A 23,996-nucleotide genomic window follows, 5' to 3' on the forward strand; every position below is an offset into this window, starting at 1 on the left:
GCCAGCAGAGACCGCTATTCTGAACACTGGACCGATGACAGAGAGAGGCAACACTCAGGTTTGACTTCATGCTTCATAAGATCATTTTCGTTTGTTTTTAACTTTTAACTGTTTATGTAGTGGCTTGATATATTGTAAGGAACAAAACATTAATGAGAAATAAAATTATTTGCCAAGGCCAGAATTAGTTTAGCTAAATGTTTTAAATAACTTACTGTTACTGTACATGGTTGTCCAATAGATAAAGATAATGATAATAGAAGAATAAATATTGAAAGTTAGAAAACTGAAGTTAGAAACTGTCATTAGCCTAACTATCTCAGATGATAAAAATAACTGATCAAATCTCATTTCACGAGTGTTACATCTCTTCTGCTTGTCAGTACGGTTTATAAAGGCGACTGATAAAGGCTGTCTATCTAACCTTGTGCGATGTTTGAGCTCATCAATAGTGCTTTAAAATAGCATACAGGATCCTGTGCAGATTTCAGATGAGTCGGATACGCGTTGCGCACATAATTAGGAAAACGCCCTTACTTCTGAATGGTAGAGCTCTTAACTACGGTGCCCGTAAGGTGACTTGTTCGGGTTGTTGTTAATTAGTTTTGGGAACGTGATAATATGTCGTGGCCAGAAGATATTAACTTGTGGGAACGTCATATTAACTCGTGGGAACGTCATATTATGTCGTGGCCACGAGATCATTTTGTCGAGGGAACAACATCCATTTCTCGTGGCCACGACTTCTTATGTTGAGGGAACGACATGTTTTTCTCGTGGCCACGAGTTTAATGCGTAAACAAACCTGCGTGACCATAGCAACCCAAGATTATCAGAGATGGATTCATTAATATTTTATTTTGAATTAAGAAATGATTATATTATTTATACATATAAAATTTATGCATTTACATTTTATGCATTTATGACATTTTATGTTAATGTCGAGCATTTACAAAAGTATTCAGAATGTTAAGTAAAGAGATTGAAATTGAAGCAAAAAATTGAATATAAACGAAATAAAAAATATAACCAATAATAATAGGCTAATAATAATAATAATAATTATAATAATGTACACATATTAAGTGGGAAAGACTATCAGTTAATTGACTAACAAGACTGTAGGATGGATAAAAAATAGTTTTTATATTTTATTATGCACTTTATGTAATATTTATTTATGATAAACTTCATTTGAATGCTGACGATCACATGTAATACAGCCCGGTAGCCAAAGCATATGGTTAATATAATAATTTCTTAATTCAAAATAAAATATTAATGATTCCATCTCTGATAATCCTGGGTTGCTATGGTCACGCAGGTTTGTTTACACATTAAACTCGTGGCCACGAGAAATGGATGTTGTTCCCTCAACATAGCATTTCGAGGCCACGACATAAGGATGTCCTTACCACGACATAATATGACGTTTCCACGAGTTAATATGACGTTCCGAAAAATTAATAACTCGTGGCCACGACATATTATCACGTTCCCACGAGTTATTATTTCTTGGCCACGACAAAACTAAGTAAACCGAACAAGTCACCTTACGGGCACCGTACTTAACACTCCGGGGGGGGTGTTGCCCAAAAACTAAGGGCGCTTTGTTTGGTATAGAGACCCTCTTCTCGCTTAAGTGCAGAAAATGCTGTCATCAAACTGTGTTGATACTGGAGAGAAATTCTGAAAGCATAGCCTACATCTTCCAAATGCATTTTCTGTCATTGTTTTGGAGAAATAACTTTAAGGCGAACACATTCCAACAGCCAAAAACTTGCTTTGATTCACTGGGGATTTCAGACCATTGGGGAAGAATATAGTGACATTTTGCAATGGTTATGTTAGCCTTAAGTTTCTTTTTACACTAGTGTGCTGTGCTCCCTGCATGCATTAGTCTAAAATTTGCATTATGCACAAGATCCATTAGTGTAAAATTTAGATGACAGTAGTCAGCTGCAGTGGAGAAAGGAGTGAAATAAGTGTAGTCAATGGACATACAGTTCCCAGTTCACTCAACACTGCGTCAGTAGCTGAAGTTATGGAGAAAGTCATTTCTCAGAGAAAAAATTAAGCGTTATTGAACAGCACCTGCCGATTCAAGTGCACATCTGGAGCGAGGCCTCTTGCTGTGTAAATGGCACTTGAACAGTCCTTACCGCAAAATTGACCCAGAAATGTCTAAAAGTTTTCATTTGCAGTTATTTGCAGTATTTCTTTTTGTTTGTTTTAGAAATATGAAAACAATCACATATCCCATAGAGACATCGCATTGTTGGGGTTTATACACAAAGAAAAATGATATCAGAGTTACAAAATCAAAATTTTTAAAAAGAACAATACCTCACAGTTGTTTAAAGTTTAACCACTGAGCATTAAGAAAACATTCTGAATAAAAGCTGTAAAATCGGTTGTAAAAAAAAATAAAAAAAAATAAAAAGAATAAATAATGTTCATGTTCTTGCACACATTAAGGAAATGTTATGTTTGTCTTTCTTCATGATAATGAACAGTCTAGGACCTGATGGGCCTGCAGTCCGAATAGAGCACCTGATTTGTTGCTGACTGACTCTGTTGCTCTGTCTCTCAGCATTTTGGGTAAGAAAACGTCTCTAGGTTACGTATGTAACCCTAGTTCCTCGAGGGAACGAGATGCTGCGTCGAAAAATGCAGGGGAACGCGCCCAGCGTGAGCGACTCTGAATATCTTCCAATGGAAGAGCGTGACGTCACAGGCGGGGTGATGTAAGCGACCAGGAAGCTATAAAAGCACGTGCCACGCAGCTGGCGTCAGCTTCGAGTACCAGCAAGCGCCGGCAGGGGTGCCGGGGGTATGGCACGTTCGTCAAGCTTGCTTCTCTGCGGTTCAGTTGTTTTTTCGGCGGGCCAATCGATGCTTAACTTGGCCACCGCTCGAGTAACCACCTCCAAGAGCTCCTCATATTGCAGCGAGTGGGGTGGCGAATCCCTATCGACCGACTCCACGTCAACCTCCTCGGAGGAAGAGAGGCGGAGCGTCGATCCCTCTCCCTAAGTGGAAGGAACCGCTGAGCGTGCTTCCGACTCTAGGGATTGGGTGCCGGATCTGGCAGAAGTGGAAGGAGATAGGGACTGGCCCGTCTCCATTCCCTCCACCGGATCGACTTGCGAACCCCACGAGTGCAGCCGCCGTTCTGCCTCGGCAGAAGCGGGACCAGCACCGCGGGGAACGCTGGCGAAGGCCCCCTCCTCGAAGAGGGCCCTCCGGGAACGAAGCAGCTGCACCGACATACGCTCACAGTGCGGGCAGTCGCCCCCCTCGAGAGCCGACTCAGCGTGCTTCGAACCCAGGCAAACCACGCACAGGCTGTGTGTATCCCCACCCATTATATATCTCGGGCAGGGAGGAACACACAACCTATAAAGCGATTTGGAATCGCCGTCAGAGTGCTTAACTTTAGCCTTGCTTTTTGGCATGTCTAGGAGCTCTTAACTGGACAGACAACAGTAAATAAGACTCACAAGACAAACAAATGACATTCACACACAGAGCGCTTGCTGAAAGACGCGAAGCTGATGCCAGCTGCGTGGCACGTGCTTTTATAGCTTCCTGGTCGCTTACGTCACCCCGCCTGTGACGTCACGCTCTTCCATTGGACTACTTACACACGATATTCAGAGTCGCTCACGCTGGGCGCATTCCCCAAAGCATTTTTCGATGCAGCTCGAGTTTCTGAAGAGGAACAAGATTTATTGATTTTATTTTTTTGTCACTGATAATGTAAGATACTATTGATTATTAACAGATTACAATCTAACAATTCTGATTTGGAATTCATTCAGAATGTTGTTATAGATATATTTGTTTAAAGAGATTACACTTGACATATCAGTTCAAGAAATGTTTAAAGAAATTGGTTAAATGTTCTCTAATTAGAATGAAAAACTCAAAGCTTCTTAATGAGATGAATATACTGTATATACAGTGCCTTGCGAAAGTATTCGGCTCCATTGAACTTTGCGACCTTTTGCCACATTTCAGGCTTCAAACATAAAGATATAAAACTGTAATTTTTTTTATGAAGAATCAACTACAAGTGGGACACAATCATGAAGTGGAACGAAATTTATTGGATATTTCAAACTTTTTTAACAAATAAAAAACTGAAAAATTGGGCGTGCAAAATTATTCAGCTATCAATTATAATACTTTGTAGCGCCACCTTTTGCTGCAATTACAGCTGTAAGTCGCTTGGGGTATGTCTCTATCAGTTTTGCACTTCGAGAGACTGAAATTTTTGCCCATTCCTCCTTGCGAAACAGCTCGAGCTCAGTGAGGTTGGATGGAGAGCATTTGTGAACAGCAGTTTTCAGTTCTTTCCACAGATTCTCGATTGGATTCAGGTCTGGACTTTGACTTGGCCATAGCAACCATTCCATTGTAGATTTTGCTTTATGTTTTGGATCATTGTCTTGTTGGAAGACAAATCTCCTTCCCAGTCTCAGGTCTTTTGCAGACTCCATCAGGTTTTCTTCCAGAATGGTCCTGTATTTGGCTCCATCCATCTTCCCATCAATTTGAACCATCTTCCCTGTCCCTGCTGAAAAAAAGCAGGCCCAAACCATGATGCTGCCACCACCATGTTTGACAGTGGGGATGGTGTGTTCAGGGTGATGAGCTCTGTTGCTTTTACGCCAAACATAACGTTTTGCATTGTTGCCAAAAAGTTCGATTTTGGTTTCATCTAACCAGAGCACCTTCTTCCACATGTTTGGTGTGTCTCCCAGGTGGCTTGTGGCAAACTTTAAACGACACTTTTTATGGATATCTTTAAGAAATGGCTTTCTTCTTGCCACTCTTCCATAAAGGCCAGATTTGTGCAGTATACGACTGATTGTTGTCCAATGGACAGAGTCTCCCACCTCAGCTGTAGATCTCTCCAGTTCATCCAGAGTGATCTTGGGCCTCTTGGCTGCATCTCTGATCAGTCTTCTCCTTGTATGAGCTGAAAGTTTAGAGGGACGGCCAGGTCTTGGTAGATTTGCAGTGGTCTGATACTCCTTCCATTTCAATATTATTGCTTGCACAGTGCTCCTTGGGATGTTTAAAGCTTGGGAAATCTTTTTGTATCCAAATCCGGCTTTAAACTTCTCCACAACAGTATCTCGGACCTGCCTGGTGTGTTCCTCTGAGACTATCACAGTGCAGGTGCATTTATACGGAGACTTGATTAAACACAGGTGGATTCTATTTATCATCATTGGTCATTTAGGTCAACATTGGATCATTCAGAGATACTCACTGAACTTCTGGAGAGAGTTCGCTGCACTGAAAGTAAAGGGGCTAAATAATTTTGCACGCCCAATTTTTCAGTTTTTTATTTGTTAAAAAAGTTTGAAATATCCAGTAAATTTCATTCCACTTCATGATAGTGTCCCACTTGTTGTTGATTCTTCACAAAAAATTACAGTTTCATATCTTTATGTTTGAAGCCTGAAATGTGGCAAAAGGTTGCAAAGTTCAAGGGGGCCGAATACTTTCGCAAGGCACTGTACATTCTTGAAAGTTCATTGTCTGGGGTTTTGTTTGTTTGTTTCAAAAGATGAACCTACAATCAATAAGGAAATAATGGATCCCACCACATCAAAAGAAACAGAAGAAAAACACAGCGTAAGAGCTTTGTGCACATATATTAGCTGATTATTAATACCTGACATGTATTATCTGATTATTATTATCTGCTTGATAGTTGCATCTTCAAATTACTCCAGTGGTTTTAATGGGATTGAACATTATATTATCTTGATGCCAAGGAAAGTTATGATGCAATTTGGAACATTTGACATTTTGCTTTTGAACAAGTAACCAAGCCAAAATCTACCATCTATTTTTAGTGTAATTAAGATTTGTATTCTGTAATTCGATTAAAGACTTATTTTCATATGATTACATTCTGTAATGATTACACACTGTCAGAGGACACTGTCATTTGACATGTTCACATGCAATTTAAACAGTTTTAGAACAAGAACATTTGTAACAAGAAAAAAAAAATATAATACCCAAAATGGCAGACTCAACACTATTAAAAAATCTTTGGTTCCCTGAAGAACCATTTTGTGAAAGGTTCTTTAACTGGTGCTTTCTTGGTGCCATAAAGCACTTTTTCTGGAACTACAAAGAACCCTTTTAAAGGTTCTTTAAAGAACCACTGATGAAAAGGTTCTTTATGGCCCCATTTCTTCCAAATCAATATTCTTACACTTATCATACTATACATTTTCTTTAATAGGATTGTTAAAAAAAGAAAAAGAAAAAAAAAGAAAATCCAGAAGTAACAAGACATGACAAGATGTATGATTCAAATGTTTATTGGATTTAAACTATACATTAATGCAGTATACATCATACCTCAGTGTATGTGTTTAATAGGGATGTGCACAAGTACTAGAGTACTCAGACTTGACAGCAAAGATTGATCATTTTTTAAAGTCACTACAGTCGTGGCCAAAAGTTTTGAGAATTACATAAATATTGGAAATTGGAAAAGTTGCTGCTTAAGTTTTAATAATATCAATTTGCATATACTCCAGAATGTTATGAAGAGCGATCAGATGAATTGCATAGTCCTTCTTTGCCATGAAAATTAACTTAATCCCAAAAAAACCTTTCCACTACATTTCATTGCTGTCATTAAAGGACCTGCTGAGATCATTTCAGTAATCGCCTTGTTAACTCAGGTGAGAATGTTGACGAGCACAAGGCTGGAGATCATTATGTCAGGCTGATTGGGTTAGAATGGCAGACTTGACATGTTAAAAGGAGGGTGATGCTTGAAATCATTGTTCTTCCATTGTTAACCATGGTGACCTGCAAAGAAATGCGTGCAGCCATCATTGCGTTGCATAAAAATGGCTTCACAGGCAAGGATATTGTGGCTACTAAGATTGCACCTAAATCAACAATTTATAGGATCATCAAGAACTTCAAGGAAAGAGGTTCAATTCTTGTAAAGAAGGCTTCAGGGCGTCCAAGAAAGTCCAGCAAGCGCCAGGATCGTCTCCTAAAGAGGATTCAGCTGCGGGATCGGAGTGCCACCAGTGCAGAGCTTGCTCAGGAATGGCAGCAGGCAGGTGTGAACGCATCTGCACGCACAGTGAGGCCAAGACTTTTGGAAGATGGCCTGGTGTTAAGAAGGGCAGCAAAGAAGCCACTTCTCCCCAAAAAAAACATCAGGGACAGATTGATCTTCTGCAGAAAGTATAGTGAATGGACTGCTGAGGACTGGGGCAAAGTCATATTCTCTGATGAAGCCCCTTTCCGATTGTTTGGGGCATCTGGAAAAAGGCTTGTCCGGAGAAGAAAAGGTGAGCGCTACCATCAGTCCTGTGTCATGCCAACAGTAAAGCATCCTGACACCATTCATGTGTGGGGTTGCTTCTCATCCAAGGGAGTGGGCTCACTCACATTTCTGCCCAAAAACACAGCCATGAATAAAGAATGGTACCAAAACACCCTCCAACAGCAACTTCTTCCAACAATCCAACAACAGTTTGATGAAGAACAATGCATTTTCCAGCACGATGGAGCACCGTGCCATAAGGCAAAAAAAGTGATAACTTAGTGGCTCGGGGATCAGAATGTTGAAATTTTGGGTCCATGGCCTGGAAACTCCCCAGATCTTAATCCCAAAGAGAACTTGTGGTCAATCCTCAAGAGACGGGTGGACAAACAAAAACCCACTTATTCTGACAAACTCCAAGAAGTGATTATGAAAGAATGGGTTGCTATCAGTCAGGATTTGGCCCAGAAGTTGATTGAGAGCATGCCCAGTCGAATTGCAGAGGTCCTGAAAAAGAAGGGCCAACACTGCAAATACTGACTCTTTGCATAAATGTCATGTAATTGTCGATAAAAGCCTTTGAAACGTATGAAGTGCTTGTAATTATATTTCAGTACATCACAGAAACAACTGAAACAAAGATCTAAAAGCAGTTTAGCAGCAAACTTTTTGAAAACTAATATTTATGTTATTCTCAAAACGTTTGGCCACGACTGTACAACCATTAGTTTCATGATCAATCATCGCTGTCAAGTGTGAGTACTTGATGATAACCTGACTTTATATATTTCTCTTTTTCCGATTGGTTATGGCAGGATTTTACCTGAGCTCTTACTAGTTAGTGTTAGCACAGCATGCCAACCCAGACAAAATCAAAACCACCAGTATTTGAGATGAAAAAATATGTAATACAGTGAAAACAGCAGGTTAATGTCAGTACCCACATAGAACTAAGGATCAATTCAGATGTCCCGATTCGATACGATTTCGATTTGCAAGCTCTTGATTCCATTCGATTCTCAATTTTTTTTATATTACATTCAGTGAATATAGTTTTAATACAAATTCTATTGATATTTCAAAAAAATTTACAGTAAACATCAGTTTACAAATGGCGAATTAATAAAAAAAAAAAGAAGAACCACAGGCCTGTATTTTAAACCCATTCTTTTTTTGTATAGGTTCCTTTTTTAAACAATAATAGGGCCCTATAAAATGTTCTTCTTAATTTTTCTGGTAATCAGATGAAGGCATAAAAAATTTATTTCATTTATCCTAATCAAATGAAAATGAATGTGCTGCACAGAGGTTTATTGTTAAAATTAAAAAAGAAAACGAATGTGATTATTACTTTAAAAATAATGATTTATTAATATTTATTAGCAGTAGTAGTATTGAGTCTTAAGTGTGCTGAATAGTAATATATTCTGATGCTAATGTTAAACTAAAAAACTTAAAACTAAACTAAGCTGATGTGTCTGTAATATGACGGTAGTTCTCTCAAATGAAACGATAAAATGCTAATGAAGTGACTCTCAGAGCAGCTGGAGATGATATTCATATATTCATAATATCATATAGTGAGACGACAGAGGCTGAAAACACTGCGAGCATCGTCCGCACTTTAATATGTGTGTACGTAATAAACAAAACAGTGCACTGCGCCATCCACCATATAAAGATATAAAGAAGAACTTTTCTGTGCTACAAATAACCTTTTGTCCAATGGAAAGGTTGTTTGGATATTAAAAGTTCATTATGGAACCATTTAAGAACCTTTTTTTAAAGAGTGAAAGCAAAATAAGTATAGCATTAATGTTTTTTCCTGGTCTTGCTGACATAAATATCGACATATTTAAATGTCTTTTGTTATTTATTTATTTTCCAGGTCAGTTTCCAGAAGGGATAGTGAGAAATGAAACAGAATAAAAAGTTGTGAATTCTACTTTTTAGAATATTTTCTATAGAATACACAAAGATGATAGTCAGCTTATAACATAATTGTGTAATTTACAACAAACTCTCTGCAGCATATCTTGCATTTACATGAAATAACATGCTTTTTAATTCACAGAGAACTGCAGAAGAGCAGGGAACTGAAAATGAGGGACCAAAAACACTCTTCCACAGACTTCACCTTGACAAGCATCAGTATAAACTGAGAGCTGCAGATGTTCTTCAGTTGACTGCACATTCATTACAGTCCCATGAGTCTTGTGCTGAAGACGAGCTGATTCAGACGTTCATACACAAACTGCTGATGATGGACTATGAAGCAAGATGTATTAATATTAAGCCCAATGAGGAAGGTCACACTCAGAAATGTAATGATTCATTTAAACAAGAAGTTGATTTTGACGTTTTTTTTTCCGAATTAATGTCAGACAACAAAACAAGTAAAAGTGAGCCTGTTCATCCAATGGATGTTCAGATGGCAGCGTTTCATTGTGCTGATGGCTTCCTGAAGCAGCTGATGGTGACTAAACTCTCTCAGTGTCAGTATGCTCTGCCTCTGCTTGTTCCCGATCCATTCACACAACAGATAGTGTTTCCTCTCTGGACATTCAGACAAATCAACAAGAGCTGGAAGAAGAAAATTTCAGACAGTGAGATCATTAGTCGAATCCATCCGGTCTACAAGGCACAGACTCCAATGGTGTCTTTCTTCAGGTTTGGCTCTGTTTCCTCATCCAAGTCTCAGCTGATGAACAGACTGATCAATGAGAAACACAACGCGTTCTTCCACAGGAGCTGCCCAGGCAGCAGCAGAACCAGAGTCCTGATGGATGGAGTGGTGGAGATCACCTGGTTCTGCCCCGCTGGGAAAAACACGGATAAATTCAATGACTGCGTTGCATTCTGTAACCTCCACGGTGATGCAGCAGACAATGAGAAACAGCTACAGATTCTCACTGAAATGGCCTCAGTCAATGTTGTTCTTCTACCACAACTTCAGAGGAATGACAAAAGAATGGAACAAGTCGAAAAGCTCTATAATGACTCAAAACCACTCATTTGTCTTTTTGCTGAGAGGGATTTAGCTCTTACTGAGACACGGAAAGGAAAATATAAATTTGGTTTGAAAAACCGAAGCCAATCAGATATATCTAAAGAACTCAGAAAAGCTATAAGTGATTGTATTTCTCTGTCCTCTTCCACTTTCGTTCTTGAAGATGTGTCCGAACACTCAGACATCATAGTAGATGAGAGAAATGATGACGACTGCAGGAGCGGAAAAGAAGCAGCACAGCAGATGATGAGATTACTGGAGGATAAAAAACTGTCTGAAATCAAAGAATCAGTTCTGCCCCATCAGGGGAAAGTGTGGCATCAGTGGTGTCAGAAGAACAGAGAACTACATCGACCTCAAGCTAATGAATTAGACACAGAGTAAAAAAAGCAGAGACTTGATGAAAATCCGTGAACAGCAGCACGAGTATGACATCAGTGAGTTTATGAAGATCTTTATTAAGGAAACAAACTCAGGTTCCACAAAGAAGATGTTTTTCCTAAAATGGCTTGGAATCCTCCTGGATGAAAATACCTCAGCTGACCTTTCTGCTCTTCATCAGAAGTATAATGAACAGTGGTCAACAGTTTTACAACTGAAAGAGGACAATGATAAATCTGAACAGCGTAAGACTGAAAAAACTAAACTCGAGAGAATCTCTGAGGAACTTCAAACTGCAGCCTTTGGCTTGGAGCACATCATGAGGGAGATTGGTCAGATCTATGAGTCATGTATATCTGTGCAGAAGATCAAGGTCGGCCTGGAGTTTGAGATCTCTTCTCTGCCGAGTCTTGCAGCAGAGATGATGATCTCTGGATTTCCACTGGAACTGATGGACGGAAATGCTGCTCATGTTCCTGTGATCTGGGTTACTGCTGTTCTAGATGAACTTATCAAGAAACTTGGAGACATGAGAGTCTTTGTGATATCAGTTTTAGGGGTTCAGAGCTCTGGGAAATCCACCAAGCTGAACGCAGTGTTTGGACTGCAGTTTGCTGTCAGGACCACCAGAGGAGCTTTCGTGCAGCTGCTCAGAGTGTCAGACGAGATGAAAGCACAGCTAGACATTGACTGTATTCTGGTTGTAGATACCGAAGGTCTTCATAGTTCTGAGATGGCTGTAAGATCAAGACATCATGACAATGAAATGGCCATGTATGTTGTTGGGCTCGCAAATGTGACACTGATCAACATCTTTGGAGAAAACCCAGCTGAGATGAAAGACATTCTTCAGATTGTTGTTCAGGCCTTCCTGAGGATGAAGAAGGCCAGACTGAATCCCAGCTGTGTGTTTGTGCATCACAACGTTTCAGACATCACAGCTGGAGAGAAAAACATGGATGGAAGGAGACGACTGCAGGAGACACTGGATGAGATGACAAAACTCGCTGCTAAAGATGAAGTCTATGATAAACTATGTTTCAATGACGTCATTTTATCTGATGTAAGGAATGATGTGAAGTATTTTGCTCAGCTTTGGGAGGGCAGCCCACCCATGGCACCAACAAACCCAAACTACTGTGAGAATATGCAAGAACTGAAGGACACTATTATGTCTCATGTGTCTAAATCAGATAGAATAAAGCTGACTGACTTTAAAGATCGTATTAAAGATCTCTGGGATGCTTTACTGAATAAACAATTTGTATTCAGCTTTCCAGAGACAGAATACAACAAGTGGTCCTGGACTCTTCGGAGTGCCATGCTGGAAACTGAAAACACCCTTATTGAAAAGAGCAAAGAACTTGTCTTAAAACTCAAGGACCGAGCAAAAGATGAGGAAACACTGAAGAAGGAGTTTGATTTGTTTTGGACAGAGTGTGTGAAGACGATCATCACAGATACTCCAATCAAAGACATTGACATAATGAAAGAGGTGAAAATACTCCTCAGTGACATCTATAAAGATTCTCCTGTAGACTCTTGGAGGGAGAGCAGCGAGTGCAGGGATGTTTTATCTGTAGCAAGTTATTCAGGTTATGTACAGTTAAAGAAATCCAGTGGATTTAGAGGTCATATTAAAAATGCAATCAAAGCAACTAAAAAAAGGTTTGGTAATGCTCTCTCTAAAGAGGACGAAATCCAAATAGGAATCTTTGTCACAGATGTTGCCCAGCAAATAGATAAAAAGATCATGTCATTTAACATTGCAAAAATGGGCTTCAACGTCAGCTGCATTCAACAACTTGTAGATTACATCAAAGCAAGATTTCGACAACATCAGGAAATATCAGTGAAATATGTGTTCAAGAATGAATTCTTTGTTGACTTGGTTTGTTCCATCTTTAAGAGAGCAAACAAGGCACTCACTCAGCAACACAGACTATTTAGAGAAGCCAATGATCCTGTTCTCTATCTGCAGAAGAAGAAAGAAGAGCATTACAGTATTTTCAAGAAGCACCTCCAGGGAGCTGCATCATCTGTGATTTTTGGTGAGATCTTGTGTCAGAAACTTAAAGAGTGCACTGAGCAGAGCATCTACAGAAAGTCTGCAAGAGATCTGATAAATGACATTAGACTAAACTGTAAATCACTGAATGGAAACAGGTTAAATCTGGAGATACACATCCTGAAGCTTTTAGCAGAACGGGAGGATTTTTCTGTGTACATGGAGTACATTAATCATCCCAGAGAGCACTTTAAAAATGTCATCAGAGATGAAGTCGGTCAGTATATGGCTCGTAGACTCAGTGTCAGTGTTTTGCCCACAATGCAGAAGAACGTTGAACTCATGCAGAAGAGGATCATCGATGCCGTTCATGAATCTACTGAACATGTTCAAACAAACCGTGGAAATGTTGATATGTGGTTGAAGACTTTCACACAGCAGCTTTCAGGTGTGCTGATATTTTCTGAAAAAGAGCTGAATGAAGTCAAACATGATGATGTTGATTTCAACCTTCTCAAAGAAGTGATAACAACAAAACTTCCTGCTATAATGCCTGACACGAGCAAAGAGTTCAACACAGATACATTTTACGAAAAACTGGACCTCAAGGACAGACCAGACGAGTTTCTGATTGATCAGTTTTGTCAGTCCTGTTGGGTTCAGTGTCCCTTCTGTAAAGCCACATGCACACAAATAGAAAACCATGACGGAGATCACTGTGTACTTTCACACAGAATAACTGGAGTCAGTGGGCACTGTTATGATGGAACAAATAATCTGTGTAGAATTTTCTGCTGGACTGCAAGTAAAAATCGTTTTAAAACATCAAATAACATCAGAATCGCAAGAGAAGTTTGCGATGACAGGTTTTTGCTTGTTTCAGAATATCCTACTTATCCTAAACGGATATACTGGAAGTGGTTTGTGTGCAAATTCCAAAAGAATCTGGAAGAGTACTATGACAAATCATTCAAGGGTAGGATCCCATCAAATTGGAGATTACACACAAAAAATGATGCAATTATTAGTTTAAACCTATACAAACTTTTTGGATATATTCGTTAAAGACTGGAAAAGTCCAAATACATTTCATGTATGAATAAAGACAAAAAAAATATTGGAAATAATGAGACATATCTGAAGTAGGGGATTCTAATGCAGCAATGTACAATATTTGAGACAATCTGATGTCTGACGTGTTTTGGGGTCTTTCTCTATGTTTAGACTTGAATAAACATTAAGAACAGATTTGAAACATTACTGACTTGGTAACCCTAAAGGGGGCAAGGTATCCTGGGGGATACAAACATTTGAGAAGCTGTGAAAGTGTGGGTCTTATTCCTAGGTTTCATTTTGAAAGGGTGTTTGTTGTGAATATTTGTGACCCTGGAGCAGAAAACCAGTCTTAAGACGCTGGGGTATGGGGTATATAGCAATAGCCAACAATACATTGTATGGGTCAAAATTATACATTTTTTCTTTATGCCAAAAATCATTGGGATATTAAGTAAAGATCATGTTCCATGAATCTGTTTTGTACATTTCCTATCGTAAATATATTAAAACTTAATTTTTGATTAGTAATAATAAGCATTGCTAAGAACTTTATTTGGACAAATTCAAAGGCGATTTTCTCAGTATTTAGATTTTTTTGCACCCTCAGATTCCAGATTTTCAAATAGTTGTATCTCGGACAAATATTGTCCGATCCTAACAAACCATTCATCAAAGGAAAACATTTAGATGAGGTGACTTGTTTCTCCATTCTTTGTTTAGAGAAACGTTTAAATTTGCATGAAGGGAAAAGCTGATCTAGTTCTCACATTTATAGATGCTGGAGGGGACTTTAAATTTTTGTCTCTAAATGTTTTTATCTCAGGGGATACGTCAGCCTTTTTAGGGTTATTGAAATAAATTTTAACAATATGTGTATTGCTTCATAATTTGAAACTTTTTTTTTTTCAATTGTTTTGATACTTTGCTATATTATCCTAGTAGCCTACATTTATACATTTTCAATTTTCAATATCCGCTAACCCAACCCTTACCCTAAACCTATCCCTTACAGAAAATGTTTGCTCTGTTACGCTTTCAGATAAACATCATTTACTATTTTAAAAAATTTTCCCCCCCTCGTGGGGCTCTGGCTCAATGCAAGAAATTCTACCTTACTAATTATTTGAAAATCTCAAATCATTCTAACAATAAAAAAATACTATAAAAAAAAAAAAAAGAAAAAAAATACTGTATATATATATAATTTGTGTTTTACTTTTCCAAGTAGAAGTCACCATTTATTTATTTTTTCCTAATGTTTGTACAAATCTTTTCATGTTATGTATAAATGTACACATATCGTGTTTTTATTTTATTAATTGGGAAAAAAGTGATATTTCATATTTTTTTGTAAAAAGGCCACTACAAACAAACATTTGTTATGTTTATAGAATATTGTTTACGTATTACGATTTTAATTATTGGAAGAAAACTTCAATGCAGTGTTAACAGAAATCCTGAAATATAGCAATTATTCTAAAAGTAGTTTGTTAGGGTTAGAAAACCCCTTTTTAAACCTTTACCTCACAATACTACAGCACTGCATTTGGAGGTCTCGATTTTGCAAACCATTCATATAGTTCTCGAAACAAACACACATTTCTCAAAACCTTTAACACATTTCTCCTGCTTTCACACATGGTCAATTTTGCTGTTTTCTGCAAAACTATACACAAGAATGACAATCTTGCACATGTTTAACCATGTTCTCATTTAAAAGACACAACATAACTACCTCGAATCACAAAATGAACACAAACAACACACATTTATCCACGTGTGAACATTAAGCAGCAGAACTGATGTCAGGTCAGACTCTCAGGATGAGTGTTTTCTAGACAGGAAAGTAGTGTGTATTTGTCAGGTTTGTGTGTCATCTGAGGCCAAAGTTCGTGTCTGACAAAAGATGCTATTATTGAATTTGACCTGGAAGTTTACTATTATATTTCTCCTCCTATAGCCTATTTCAAGCTTTGGCAATATTGTATTCAGATTTGCCAGATTTGATGGACGATTTCCAGCCCAAAAGCTCACAAAAACCCGCCCACTCCAACAAAAAACCGCCCAAAACTTTAACTAACAAAATAATGTGATACAACATGTCAGTCAAAGGTGTTAAGAGCCATTTTAACTCCTTAAAACGAAATAATAAATAATAACGTTAGATAAATTTCCCATGGATCAAAAGGTGGCAAATAGCTACATTAAAGACAATTACCGAATATGATTAAAATAGGTTATGCAAGCAGTCACCTTCAAAACATTTGATTGATTTACAATTGATTTACCGATACCCTCGAAAAAACATAATGCATCATTTTCAATGTCAACAGTCAGAATTTAAATACATAAGTGTCCAATATAAGTGATAGGAAAAAGCAACGTAATTACGTATTTCAAACTTGTTTATGCACACATATAACAGTCAAAACTGCGTTGTCATTCATTGATAAATACTGTATGAAAATTAACAACAACAACAATAATAATCGCCATCCGAATCCATGAGTTTATCACTGAGGTGGTATGTAAATATATTTTCACAGCGGTCCACATGAGAAACAATACCGCCCTAATAGGGGCTTTAGTTTTTTGAGAAGTTCATATTGTAGAACATTACATTTGCACAGTCAAAACTAATAGACGGTGGGCCGAGGGGAGATTTCGTGTTTTCAAACGATCTGTGTTGAGGGATAACCCAGTTTTTTTATATGTAACCGCTACGCTTTTTAACAAAGCAAATAAAAATTGTTGCCACTCACACACTTTGTCCATTACTGTAATATCGGAAACTTTTTTCAGGTTATTTTCCCGGCGAAAACAGCAAGCAGCTACGTGCGGGGTCCGACCTGCATGACGTATTTGTTGCCTTCATCCAATAGCGTGCGTGGAAAGTGTCGGTGCTGGTGACGCGTTTGTGAACACACTGGCGAGCTTCGCGACCAGGATTTACGATTGTACTATTTAAGATAAGAACTATTTTACCAAATTCTGCTACATATACAGTTTGACACAAAATCAGAATGTAGAGGTAACGTTATCCATTTGTACTGTTTTTATTTTATGTTACCACCTTTTGTCATACGATGTCCTGTTATTTCTTTGTAATATTTAATACACCCTTCTGATTTAACACATTTGACAATGTTTTTGCTTGGAAGCACAACGTCATGAAAGAATGAGACAGACAATACTCTTTTTCCCGCCCATGTTTACTTGGATGAAATGGCAAAACATGAAGTGCTGTATGCATATATTTGAGGGAAGTGGTGGGCCCACCATTCCCTTCGCAGACATAAGTTGGGAGAAATGTATTAAATCAGTGTTTCTGTGGAAAGACCTTGAGGGCAGATAAGGTATCATTGCAAAAGAGGCAGTAGAAGGCATAGAAGTTACGAAGTCAGGAACCTACAAACCGGTTAGTCAAACCTGCCAACACTGGCTCCCACAGGGAGTGCTACAGCCATTTCACAAATATCACGAAGATAAAACGAAACAAAGGAGAAGAGAAGGCAGTATTAGTTAAAGAAACTGCAAAAGAAGGTTGGTTTTATATTGTATAGACAGGCGGTGCAGTATTAGACATACAGTACAGGTCAGAATTTGGAAACATTACTATTTTTAATGTTTTTGAAAAAAGTTTCTTCTGCTCATCAAGCCTGCTTTTATTTGATCAAAAATACAGAAAAGTAATATTGTGATATATTATTACATTTTCAATTTATTATACTTTATCATTTATTTCTGTGATGCAAAGCTGAATTTTTTAAATCATTATCACATGATCCTTTAGAAATCATTCTAATATGAAGATTCATTATCAAAGTTGGTAACAGTTCTGCTGCTTAATATTTTTTCATAACATGTGATACTTTAAGATACTTTGATGAATAAAAAGTAAACAATATACAACACTGGTCAGTAATTTTTCTTTCTTTTTTTAAATAAAAAAAATACTTTTATTCAGCAAGGATGTGTCAAATTGATGATAATGAAGATTTATATTATTTAAAAAAAATTTTTTTTAAATAAATGCAGTTCTTTTTAACCTTTTATTCATCAAATATATTAGACAGCAGAACTGTTTCCAACACTCATAATAAATCAGAATATTAGAATGATTTCTAAATGATCATGTGATAGACTGGATGTTACATGTTACACTGAAGGCTGGAGTAATGATGCTGAAAATTCAGCTTTGCATCACAGGAATAAATTATTTTTGAAAGTATATTCAAATTAAAAAACTATTATTTTTAGTTGTATTAATATTTCACAATGTTACTGTTTTTTCTGTATTTTTGATCAAATAAATGCAGGCTTAATGAGCAGAAGAGACTTCTTTTTAAAACATTAAAAATAGTAATGTTTCCAAACTTTTGACCTGTACTGTACAGTGCAGTATGGACAGTAGTATACAGTTTAGTATGGTTAACAGTAATACAAATTAAAAATATATATAAGAGCAGAATAGATATACAGTATGAACAACATGTACAGATGTGTGCAGTAACAATATAAGATTAGTACAAAAAACTAGATGAAATTTATAGGCAAACTTTTAAGTTGGCTTGAAAAAGCCTAGCCCAAAAGTTAAGGCAATACATTTCGATAGATAGGTAGAAAGAAAGAAAAATTAGGTGGAAAGAAAGAAAAAAAAGAATAGATAAAAGAAAAAACACATCCGGCGGGCAGGCTATCAGGCTGCAGTACACAGAAGGAGTCTTGAGTGCATGCCTGACATTCCTCCTCCTGTAAATCATGGCTGGAAGATGGTAAGAGATTTCTACGGAGTGGACTGGATGACTTTTCCGCCAGCTTCAGAGGCCATACTGAAACTTGTGCACTGCTTGTGTAAAAAACGAATTGTGTTAAGGGTAGACGCACATGTAAACTGCATGAGCTGCCATGTACAAACCTCTGTCAGTGTGTAAACTGACAATAAGTCACTTGAAGATTACTAGGGCACATGTGTGTATGTACACATGTGGGGAGTGGTGTGTTTGCTACTCCTGCAGAAGTAAATTTGCATGACATGTTTATGTACATTATAACTCTGCTCTGTTTGATAGCCTATGTTCTTTGATAGTTATACTCATCTTATTTCTTTTACATGCAGTTTATGTTTTGATAGTTATAATATTTTTTCTATTACATACAGTTCTAACTAACATTAGAGCTCTTAGCTCTCCGGTTTGAATATTGGTTAGAATATTAGAAATACTGACACTTTAAGGTTATGTCAGATGTAACTGATAATTAAATATATGTCTTAAACATCAACAGGTTCATGTTTATCTTTGAGTTTTTGTCGAACGTTTGCAAAACGGTCTGAGGTAATTATCCGCCAACATACAGTGGAGCTGCAGTCTATGCGAGTTGGACGAAGTGTTACCGTGAGAATGGAATGTTTACACCAAATCAAATATGTAATCACATGATGCTATTTACTGCCAGAGCCGTTAAATATGATATTCTGAACGGCTCTGGCTAATGCTAGTTCGCCAGCTGAAACCCTACTAAAAACGACACTAACGAGACGCTTACACACGTTTGGACAACACAGTGTACAAAATAAACATTTTATATAGATATCATATTATAATTAAATGAATCCTTACAATCACACAAAGAATGTCCTTGACGATATCGATGCGCTGCTGCTCCTGCTCCTGTCTGATAGCTAAATCATCCGTGCGTGTACCAGCTGTTCTAAATAAGATACATCTGATTGGTTAATAATAATCCCATGTCAGTATCTTGCCGCGCTATTGGCTCAACTAATATAGTAGGCAACCGCGTTTGCCTGCATATTTACGGTTCGTGCATTATGATTTTGGGGAAAATGTGCAACAAATGGGAGTGGCAACACTTTTCATATCGTTGATAATAAAACAACCGTCCAAACTTTACAAATCCAGGTTCTCCCTCCATGGGGATCATCCATTTCGAAAAGTAAAGCAGATACGGACCCTCGGCCCACCGTCTATAAGAAGATACCAATCTGTACTGTTTAAAAGATAAAAGACAAGATCGTTTAGATCAGGCCCGGCTGCAGGATGAAATGACTGAGGGGGCAAGTGAAATTGTTAAGGGGCCTTAACTTTATTACAGCATCAATGATTAATACACACTGAGATCTCGCTTTGCAACGATATATTTTTAAATACAGCGCTCCCTAAAACACTCCATATGCAACTGCAGGTAAGTTAACCAGAGACTAGCAAATTTTAAACAGCGTAATGATGATAGATCATGTCCTATACCTTTTTAGAAGAGTTGCATCTCCTTGATTTGGCACTGAATCTCCTTAGTAACAACTGTATTTTCAGGAAACCACACAGTTGACAAAATATAAGCCAGCGTCATTTATTATGAATAATGAACCCTTTCACACTTAAGTTTAAAATATTCTAACTGACTCCCGAGAGTAAGATTTTTCAAGGCGACAGTTATTTTAGAACGTTCCCCCTTAATGTTTCCATGGCAACGCGTCATATTTGTCACGTGAAACACCGCAGCCACAATAATAACACTGTGTAACAGATGTAGGCTATCCATCATTTCGTTTTTCCTTTTTTATTCGAAATATTCACAAACTTACTTACCATGTCATCAACTATCTGATATTCCGATTCTCAAATATGTTTAAGTGAGTGTGTTTGGTCGTTTAAAAACCTTTATAACAATAGAGTAAACTTTATAGTTAGCCTACTTCCACTGTGTTTGTCTGATATGAAAAACACACGTCAACAAATTATATTTAAATACATATAATTGTTATTGCTGCTTCCACAGACTCCAAATGTAGGCTATTGTTTTACCAGTGCTTATGTGTAGCCTATTTAAATGTATGAAATCTAAAATAAACATTATGAGGTTGAAAACACTGCATAGTTGTGTTATGACAGCGCTGAGCTCGTCCGTCTCTGGCTCAGCGCCAACCAACGCGACACTAGCACTTGCTTCCACAGACATCAGTGTGTATTTTACAAACTCCAAATGTAGGCTGTTGTTTTACCAGTGCTTATGTGTATTTAAATGTTTGAAATCTAAAATAAACATTATGAGGTTGAAAACACTGCATAGTTGTGATATATGACAGCGTTGAGCTCGTCAGTATATGGCTCAGCGCCAACCAACGCGAAAGACGTTTGAATCTGGCAGTAATGTCATGAGTCACAACACTGAACATTCTAAATCCCATGGGGATAAGGTTCAATTATTATTTATCTCAAAAGGTTGAACATTTTATTTTTAACCATGAATACAAAAATGAAACAGAGGGGGCACAAGTCAGATTTGAGGGGGCATTGCCCCCTTTTGCCCCCTTGTGGCGCCGGGCCTGTTTTAGATATAGATTAGATATAAATAGATTATGTTATAAATTAAATAATTTAACTGTGCTCTATTTTAGGAGTTGCAGTAATATTAGAGTCTTGGTGTCATCTTTCCCTCAACAGGTGTAATTCACGTTTTGAGTGTTAAAACACTCTCTTTACCATGTAACATATATTTAGGCATTATGATCACTCATACAGTTCATACATTTAAAATTAGATCCGTTGTTGCTCATGAATCATCACGTGTGTCTGTAGATCACTAGTGATTGGCTAAAAGTACGGCCGCGACGTCCACATCAGCATCAGCACCTCTGCACTGCAGTTTATAACAACATGATGACTGTTCGGATGCAGTAGCTATATGCACACTTGAGCTTGTTTGTTAGCTAATTAGCCTATACAATTTATATTTTTGAAAACCGCCAAACTGACCCCAAACCAGCCCAAATTTTGTCCACCCGCCCAAGACAATTTTTACCCGCACAATCAAATTCAAAACCGCCCAATTGGGCGGGAAGCCGCCCAATCTGGCAACACTGGCAGAGAGAGAGAGAGAGAGAGAGAGCGGGATTTGGATTTTACCTGATGTTGCGCAACAGCTTTCTCTAGAAACGAAGTTGTAAGTTTAACTACTAAACAACTATGTTAAAGAAATCTCCCGTTAGTCCTCGTTAATTCTATTGATAAAGTCACATCTCAGCGCTGACAACAGCTCTGTCCCATAGCTTCGTCTCTCTGTGTCTGTGTGTGCGAGAGAAAAAGATAGAGCGTGCTTTCCATAGATAATAAAAAAATAATAAGTGAAGTGATAGTTTTATCTTATTGTTTCTCCTATTTATTCAACGCCTTTGTGTTTTTGGTTGTTCAGCTGTGGTAGACTGAAAGGGTATTTGAAATAACCGAAAATAATTTGGCGCAGTGACATTAATCTGCAATGCGATCAAAACCTGGCTGGAACTAGCTGTGCATTTTTTATTTTAGCCTATTTATTTTTTTAAAAGGAAGTGTGTTCTTATATTCATGAAGTTTGCCGGACCCTCTGACTTAGAAAAAAACAGGTAAATGTATAATTTCTGCACCACACGAAGTAATAATATTTGTTTACAAACTTTTGTTTTCAAAAACACTGATAACCCCAACAGTTGGGACAACCTTGCTGTGTTGGACGGGTAACTTAATCTAGAATTTTTTTCTTGTATTTGTTTATTAACAGATATAGAAGAGACACAGTACATGAGAAAATATTTAAACACTAAAAAACGATGTGAGTGGAATTTGCGCTGTCAGTCAATCAGGTGTGAAACTCTAATGATGTTCACCTGCTACTCGTTGTTCACCTGCTACTCGTGAGAAACATTTTACAAGTTAACAAGACCTCTTGTGAATAAACGCTCAGCAGCTTGTAGAGATTTTGAGAAGTCAGAGGTTTTTGCTGCAGTTGTTTGTCTGTAAAGTTAGAAAAATGTTTGCTTGTGGAGCAGCTGGTTTAGAGAACATCATGACACCCAAAGGGTTCTCCAAGCAAAGTCTACCACTAACGCCCGGAAGAATCCCAAAATTTACTATTCCACCCAGGTTATCCATGTCTCCTCGGCTGTGTCGCCTGAAAGGAAAAGATGACGACACATACAAGCTGTTATCCCCAGAAAGCCCAGAAGATCTGTCTCCTGGACATCGGCCTCCCACTGGCTCACCAAGCATTTCTGCCAAATTTCATTTCACCCCTAGGATGAAGCTGAAACATCTGCGAAAATCTGCCGCAGAGGATCTCTCAGACCCTTCGACATGTGCAGCCATGTCTCTGGAACACGTTGGAAAGGTCACCACACCTTATGGCTTCCAGACCTTGGCTGCCAGCCCCAGCTTTAACCGGAGAGAGTCCTTATTCCATAAGCAGGGACGGTGTAAAGACAAGAGCATGCTGGTGGATTCCTTGGCTTCACCAACATCTTCAAATTCAACATCCAATTCCTCAAGCAACAGAAACGGCTCTGCTAAAAAGCTGCAAGACAACTTAAGAGACTGTTGTTCCCCTCGGAGGTCCAAAAGAGAAGGTCTGAAGCTGTACCTGAACAAACCACTGACTGCCTTGAGGAGTCTTACACCCCAAAAGAAAGAAAACCTAACCTAAAACTTGAGTTGTAAACCATATCTGCATTAGTATAGCCTGCTGCCTTTTTGTATTGTCAATTTTAAGTGTTAAATAAAAGTATTTTAATTCAAGTCTGTGCACACTTTTTGTTTGCTAGTTTGTTTCTTCAGAAATGATGTAAAACCACATTCACTTGCAGGCAGGCAACCAAGTCTCAAGTATTAAAGGCAAATGTTTCCAGACTGGTTTTGAGCAAAAGTAACATTGTGATTATTTTTTATTTTAATAAAGCCTTTTACCTCCATGAAAATGAACATCTTCTAACTTTCAAATTCTTTTAATTCCAGCAAATTTCTTAACGTAATATTTGCACACACATAAAAGCTAAAATGACTCCAAGATGGTACGCCACTCTTCCAACAAGGTGCTTGCAAGTTTCTGGACATGTCTTGAGGGAAACAGTTTTTACAAGGATGACCAGCTTTCACTTTTCTTGCACTACACACATTGCAGTTCAAAGCCCTGGCCACATCTGCAGCAGGACTTTGGGATGTCAAAGAACCCAGTGTTATTCAGAATCACTAGAAAGGTCTTTTTAATGTTATAATTATTGTAACTTAGACCTTTATTATTGCCTGCCACCTGGACAACCGTAAATGTCTAAAGGACTGTTCCACAGCTGCATGTGCAATAATTGATTATGGTTTATTGAACACAAGCATAAAAACGTTGTTTAAACCCTTTCCAATAAAGATATGTAAAGCTTTCTTGGATTTGAC

General features: G+C 37.9%; 1 protein-coding gene across 1 annotated transcript; it reads left to right on the forward strand.

The window, feature by feature from the left end:
- The first annotated feature begins 9,368 nt into the window (after positions 1-9,368).
- On the forward strand, positions 9,369-14,549 carry LOC132145586 (interferon-induced very large GTPase 1-like). Its single transcript, XM_059556715.1, is given in 2 exon segments — positions 9,369-10,717; positions 10,719-14,549. Coding segments are annotated over 2 exon segments (4,407 nt in total). The 5' UTR covers positions 9,369-9,383; the 3' UTR covers positions 13,792-14,549.
- The last annotated feature ends 9,447 nt before the right edge of the window (positions 14,550-23,996 follow it).

Source organism: Carassius carassius, chromosome 8, assembly GCF_963082965.1.
Source record: "Carassius carassius chromosome 8, fCarCar2.1, whole genome shotgun sequence".
Classification (NCBI taxonomy): domain Eukaryota; kingdom Metazoa; phylum Chordata; class Actinopteri; order Cypriniformes; family Cyprinidae; genus Carassius; species Carassius carassius.